Here is a 7707-nt window from a genome sequence, read left to right as displayed (position 1 = left end):
TGCCCCCGTATAGAGCCCACTGCTCCCCGAGGCACTGCCCCCGTATAGAGCCCACTGCTCCCCGAGGCACTGCCCCCGTATAGAGCCCACTGCTCCCCGAGGCACTGCCCCCGTATAGAGCCCACTGCTCCCCGAGGCACTGCCCCCGTATAGAGCCCACTGCTCCCCGAGGCACTGCCCCCGTATGAGCCCACTGCTCACCATACGATTGCGCACAAATATACGGTGACAAATATACCGCAACGGAGGAGTGCGGGTGGTGCAAGAGTAAAGTACCTGCCCACCACTGCAGAGTAAAGTACCTGCCCACCACTGAGAGTAAAGTACCTGCCCACCACTGCAGAGTAAAGTACCTGCCCACCACTGAGAGTAAAGTACCTGCCCACCACTGAGAGTAAAGTACCTGCCCACCACTGAGAGTAAAGTACCTGCCCACCACTGAGAGTAAAGTACCTGCCCAGCACTGCAGTCTCAAGGGCTTTGGACTTTGAATCCACTGCAGTGCATCCGGCTTGGCTGAGCGTCTATATACAAACACCCATGGTCAGGGGACAGTCACCCATGGTCAGGGGACAGTCACCCATGGTCAGGGGACAGTCACCCATGGTCAGGGGACGGCAGGGGGGGGGGGTGGGGGTGGGGTGGATGTTGAGTGGCAGGAGTGAATACAGTATTCAATCAATCAATCAAATCATAACTCCATATATGGCTATGGCTGATACGAGTCTTTGTGACATCAGCGTGACAGATGATGACACATGATTTGGAACAGCTATAACCATATATGGAGTTATGATTTGATTGATTGATTGAATACTGTATTCACTCCTGCCACTCAACATCCAACTCCATATATGGCTATGGCTGATACGAGTCTTTGTGACATCAGCGTGACAGATGATGACACATGATTATAGACAGCACAGGCCCTGGGATAAACAGCACAGCTACTGCTGACAGCCAAGAGATACACAACTACAATTCATCTGTCTCAGTTATAACATCTTCCACTAACTACATCTTGACTTAAGTTGTTTTAATCAACACTCCAGCGAGCCTCGACGTCTCAGCCAGTGTAGTAAAAGCAGAGCCTAATATCTTCCCCAAGGTATTGTCCAGGCCATAGTTATGTATAGTCCTGTCTTTGTGTTCTGTACAGTGTTTGCAGCCTTATCCTATCCTATGTGACGAATATCGTGACGTCTCTGTCGCAGGCATTCGCATTCTTCTCAGCGTGCATAGTAAACATGTGCATAGTGCATACTCACAGGCGTATTTAACTCAATTTAGACTAAATATAACAATATAACAGCTCATTCATTGTCGCCGAGAATGGAAACTATAATGGAGGACGAAGCCAGACCCATAAAGAGGTCCCATGGGGAGGAGGATGGGGCGAGGTCCGGAGCATCCGAGGATGACGATTACGTTCCATACGTCCCTGTCAAGATCCGAAAACATGCCCAGCATCAGAAAATGTTGCGTCTGCGGGGGAATGCGGTGGAGGAGGAGCAGAAGGACAGTGGAGGAGAACAGAGGGACGAGGATGAAGGCCTGGGTCCTCGTTCCAACGTCAGCCTCATGGACCAGCACCAGCACCTCAAGGAGAAGGCAGAGGCACGTAAGGAGTCGGCCAAAGAGAAGCAGCTGAAGGAAGAAGAAAAGATCCTTGAGAGCGTTGCGGAGGGCAGAGCTCTGATGTCCGTAAAGGAAATGGCCAAGGGCATCATCTACGATGACCCCATCCAAACGAGCTGGAAGGCTCCGCGGTACATCCTGAACATGCCCAACACCAGGCACGACCGCGTCAGGAAAAAATACCACATCCTGGTGGACGGCGATGGAGTCCCTGCACCCATCAAGAGCTTCAGGGAGATGAAACTCCCACCAGCCGTCCTGAAAGGGCTCAAAAAGAAGGGAATTGTGCACCCTACACCCATACAAATTCAAGGAATTCCTACAATTCTGTCGGGCCGGGACATGATCGGCATTGCCTTCACTGGTTCAGGAAAGACGCTGGTCTTCACTCTGCCCATCATCATGTTCTCACTGGAGCAGGAGAAAAGGCTGCCGTTCTGCAAGAAAGAAGGTCCCTATGGACTCATCATCTGTCCATCACGAGAGTTGGCGAGGCAGACCCACGGCATCATGGAGTATTACAGTAAACTCCTGGAGGAGGAGGGAGCTCCACAGCTCCGTACTGCCCTCTGCATCGGGGGGATGTCTGTCAAGGAACAGATGGAGGTGGTGAACCGTGGCGTACACATGATGGTGGCCACCCCAGGCAGACTGATGGACCTGCTGCAGAAGAAGATGATCAGTCTGGACCTCTGTCGCTACCTGGCGCTGGACGAGGCCGACAGGATGATCGACATGGGCTTTGAGGAGGACATCAGGACCATCTTCTCCTACTTCAAGGGTCAGAGACAAACGCTGCTTTTCAGTGCTACCATGCCTAAGAAGATCCAGAACTTTGCCAAGAGTGCCCTGGTTAAACCAATCACTATCAATGTTGGCAGAGCAGGTGCTGCCAGTTTGGATGTCATCCAGGAAGTGGAATACGTCAAAGAGGAAGCCAAGATGGTCTACCTGCTCGAGTGTCTCCAAAAAACACCACCACCAGTGCTGATGTTTGCTGAGAAGAAAGCAGATGTGGACGCCATACATGAGTACCTGCTACTCAAAGGCGTTGAGGCTGTGGCCATCCATGGAGGGAAGGATCAAGAGGAGAGAACTAAAGCCATAGAAGTGTTCAAAGAGGGGAAGAAAGATGTTCTAGTCGCCACAGACGTGGCCTCCAAGGGTCTGGATTTCCCAGCCATACAGCATGTAGTGAATTATGACATGCCTGAGGAGATCGAAAACTACGTCCATAGAATTGGAAGAACAGGACGTTCCGGGAAGACCGGTATTGCGACGACCTTCATCAATAAAGGCTGCGACGAGTCTGTGCTGATGGATCTGAAGGCGCTGCTGATCGAGGCCAAGCAGAAGGTTCCCCCTGTCCTCCAGGTGCTGCAGACGGGAGACGAGACCCTGCTGGACATTGGAGGGGAGAGAGGCTGTACATTCTGTGGTGGTCTGGGTCATCGTATCACAGACTGTCCCAAGCTGGACGCCATGCAGACCAAACAGGTGACCAACATTGGACGCAAGGACTATCTGGCTCACAGTTCCATGGACTTCTAAGTTCCAAGGACTATCTGGCTCACAGTTCCATGGACTTCTAAGTTCCAAGGACTATCTGGCTCACAGTTCCATGGACTTCTAAGTTCCAAGGACTATCTGGCTCACAGTTCCATGGACTTCTAAGTTCCAAGGACTATCTGGCTCACAGTTCCATGGACTTCTAAGACTTTTGAGGGATTTCGTTAACATGGATGATTCACTCTGACACTCGATGAGAATTATCACTGATAATTCACTGATAATCTACAAGCTCACAGAGTCACAACACATTGTGACGTGTTGTGAGTTTTTATATAGGCTAGGTTTGGGGTGGTACACCGTTGTTACAACAAAGTAGAACTCAGGTTTAATACTTTTATATAGGGTAGGTTTGGGGTGGTACACCGTTGTTACAACAAAGTGTTGTGAGTTTTTATATAGGCTAGGTTTGGGGTGGTACACCGTTGTTACAACAAAGTAGAACTCAGGTTTAATACGTTGAGGTCATTTGAGGTTCTTTACAATGACGTTTTACCGATACTCGAGAAACTCTGAGGAAATTCTAGTGCCACCTGTATCATCGGACAAAGGAAGTGTATTATTTTATGATTGCTTAACAGAGATCATTGTACTCTTCTGAATTACAACTTGCAGAACTTTATATTTTATTTTGTTGTTTTCTCTGTTGTTTGAAAAGGGATCAAAATGAATACACGGCTCTTGCTTGTAATAGAGTATTTCTACATTGTGGTGTTGCTATTTTTACTTTGCTAAAAATTACCACTACTGGTAAAAATGTCCTTACTTTGGTGGTGTCCTGTTGGTGGTGTCCATGACGCTGTCATGTTCTGAAAATAGGCGAACTACAAGTTGTTAAACTTGGTTTGGTGTCCCTTTTTATTATGCTAACAGTCACCCTCCCAAGAATATCACACACACACGCGCACACACATACACACACACGCACGCACGCACGCACGCACGCATGCGCACACACACACACACACACACACACACACACACACACACACTACACGATGGGATATTAACTTGCACCATAATGAGTTTGAAGTATATCGCTGTCTGCCATCATTACCGAAACAGGCAGTGACCTTAAATGGCCCTACCAGCTTTAATGAGGGTTAGATAATGGAATAAATGTGAAAGGTCTATCTTTTTGTTGTTGTTGTTGCTTTCTCATCCTCAGAGAGCCGCTCTCATCTGACCTGGTGAATATTACTCATTAGATTATGCACAGGTTCTCTTCCAGAATGATGCATCACCCCAAGGAACAGAGCATTAAGGTAAGAAAGCAGGGAAAAGAGACAACGTGCGTCACTCTCTCAGCAGGCCTACTCAGAACCTGGACTATTGTATTACAAGCACACAAATGTGCAATAATGATGATAAGCCCACACACATGTAGTCACACACACACACACACACACACACACACACACACACACACACACACACACACACATTATGCACGTATGTGCGCACGCACGCATGCACACACACACACACACACACACACATGCGCGCACACTGAAATCTTTTCACCTTTCCATTATGTCGCACAATTGTGTGTTCCTAACTTAGGTGCCTTTGGAATATATTTCTGACAGCGTTGCTGTCATATTTGCCTACTGCCCGTCTTGACTGTCCTCCGAGGTGGATCTGCTGGATGCCTGGATAGTCTGATGCGAGGTTACTCCGTGGTGGGAGATAATACAAGTAGTATGGCATGATACAAGAGAACATTAACTTTTAACTTTTGTACGTTTTATTGTTGTAGAAGAGGCAAACTAATATTGTTTATGCCGTTTGCTTTGATGGAATAATTGATTGAACATGCACGCCATAATATGATTTGATTTGAGTGTGTTCTAAAATAAAGTGTTTGTGTTGATTATTGTGTTATGTGTAAACTTGAAACATCATTGTACTATCTTTATTCTTTTTAGTGTAATAGTATTAGTTTACTATAATTAGATTAATACACGATAAGCAACACTAACACTTTATTTAGAACACACCCAAATCAAATCATAGTACAACATACATGTTCAATCAATTATTCAATCAAATAAATAAACAATAAGTTTGCCTCTTCTACAAAAATAAAACTTACAAGGCTGTCGCGTGTGCCAAGCTGTCATTCTCTTGTAGCCTATTATTTATTTCTCAATCTCACCACGGAGTAACCTGCGTCTTGGAGGACAGTCAAGACAGGCAGTGTCAGTAGACCAATCACAGGCAGGCGGGGCGTTACCATGCCTCAGCCATGCCTATGCTCAGACACAAGATTCACACGTTGGTGTGTGCAGGTACTTAAATGTTGTACGGGTCATTGTGTGCCTTTGTTGTATTGTATTGTATTGTATTGTATTGTATTGTATTGTATTGTATTGTATTGTATTGTATTGTATTGTATTGTATTGTATTGTATTGTATTATTCGGGAGACAAAATAAAGAAACCTTGAACCTTGAACCTTGCTACTTACTGTAGAATGACGAAGTGTAGTCATCACTGACATCGAGACATATTGCATGATTGTACAGATAAACGAACATCACTTCAAGTTCACTACGTATCCACGTACAGTACAAGGTCACACAATCAGGGATGCATGCGTACAGTACAGGATGTCGCTGCGTACATGAGCTGACAACATTTACACCACATTGCTCACACCTAAGAAAACGAATGAATGAAAATGAAAGAATAGCTTTATTTCGGACATTAAAATGTTGCAGACGCGGCAAGTATAATTTGGCCTTTACTCTCTAACCTCGAAGGAGGTAGAGCCTGCACTGTACACCATTACTCAGACAAAGGATTTAGATTATTTATTCGACAACGTTTCTATCTCACAGGATCTTCATAAGGTCGGTGTACCTTAACTCTGACCTTAACCACGTGCCTGAACAACATACTAACTGTTCCTAACCTGAACTAAAATTAATTAATACACCATGCAAATGCCTGTACTTGACCGATACACAACATGCATTTGAGAGCCTCCATTCTATAGGTTTTACCCTGAAGGACACAGCCTTTGTTCAACACACAAGGGCTCGAGCACAAGTATTTACCATCCTCTTGCCACAGGCCATATTATGTGTATTGATTCAATGTCTTGCTGCAACCAAGGAGCTAAGTCTGTTTGTGAAGTATAGCCTCCCTCTTGAATGTCATGGTCAGGAGAAGGGTATGCATTGGATTGAATGAGCTATGAGAAAGGCTGAATGAGGGGAACAAGGTTTTCACTCAACTTTTCACCCCAAAAACGTTGAGTGAAGTGACCTTTTGGTCGATTGGCCAGGTCACATAAAGGCAGTATCGGGAATCGTATATAATTAAAAAAAACAATGTTTGTCATTTGAATTGGCCTATATCAATATTAATTTGAATTATTCAGTCACAATTCCACACAGTTCAATTCAATGAAGCCAGAGTTTTAGATAAATAAATAAATAAAATCACACCCGTGTGAACTGAGTGGTGTAAGGTCTTATATAGACTGATCAGCTGTGGTCTGACGTAATGTCTGACGTAATGAAATCACACCCGTGTGAACTGGGTGACCATAGCAACCATGCTCATTTTTTGGTACGAACAGACAGACAGACAGACAGACACGTAAACTAACAAAGCCAGTTGTAGGAGTGGTTTACACCACTCAAAAATAATAATAATACAATAAAACTTTCCAATAAGATTTCATTACTTCACTTTCCCACATAAGTGACACTGTTCAATGAGGCATCAGTTGATCTTAGACAGGCAGAAGTCTTTGATCAATGAGGCATCAGTTGATCTTAGACAGGCAGAAGTGACACTGTTCAATGAGGCATCAGTTGATCTTAGACAGGCAGAAGTCTTTGATCAATGAGGCATCAGTTGATCTTAGACAGGCAGAAGTGACACTGTTCAATGAGGCATCAGTTGATCTTAGACAGGCAGAAGTGACACTGTTCAATGAGGCATCAGTTGATCTTAGACAGGCAGAAGTCTTTGATCAATGAGGCATCAGTTGATCTTAGACAGGCAGAAGTGACACTGTTCAATGAGGCATCAGTTGATCTTAGACAGGCAGAAGTGACACTGTTCAATGAGGCATCAGTTGATCTTAGACAGGCAGAAGTCTGTTCAATGAGGCATCAGTTGATCTTAGACAGGCAGAAGTCTTTGACAGAATCAACGTACTGAATCAAGTGAGGACACACAGTTAATTTCACCCTAATTAACTCTCTTCTCTTTAGGTCTCTCTTCGTTCAGCCTCCATGCTGGCAAAGTGCTTTTGAACTTGAACTCGTACACAGGCTAGCCTAGGCTACGTCTAAAGCTGCTGTCTCCAGCGATACTGTACGCGCGAAGGGAGACAGGACTACTGTCGTTTCACAGACACCTATTATTTGTCTCTGTGCTCTGCAGATCATCTATTTCATTAAAAATCACACCCGTGTGAAGTGAGGGGCACTCTTACGTCATCATCATGACGTAACATGTCGATTTGCTCGTCCACATATGA

The 7707-nt window shown here is 45.3% G+C and overlaps 1 protein-coding gene across 1 annotated transcript; it reads left to right on the top strand.

The window, feature by feature from the left end:
- Positions 1 to 1204: 1204 nt before the first annotated feature.
- Positions 1205 to 3189, top strand: LOC306929625 (putative ATP-dependent RNA helicase DDX41; the record flags this gene model as incomplete). The annotated part of the gene is made up of 1 exon (XM_079510237.1): positions 1205 to 3189. Exon 1 carries the CDS (start codon positions 1333 to 1335, stop codon positions 3187 to 3189), a length of 1857 nt encoding a protein of 618 aa, XP_079366363.1. The 5' UTR covers positions 1205 to 1332.
- Positions 3190 to 7707: the final 4518 nt, after the last annotated feature.

The sequence above is a fragment of the Electrona antarctica genome, assembly GCF_951216825.1.
Source record: "Electrona antarctica genome assembly, chromosome: 9".
In the NCBI taxonomy this organism is placed as follows: Eukaryota; Metazoa; Chordata; class Actinopteri; order Myctophiformes; family Myctophidae; genus Electrona; species Electrona antarctica.
The sequence above is the reverse complement of the archived record's forward strand: the minus strand, read 5'-3'. Positions and strand labels throughout refer to the sequence as shown.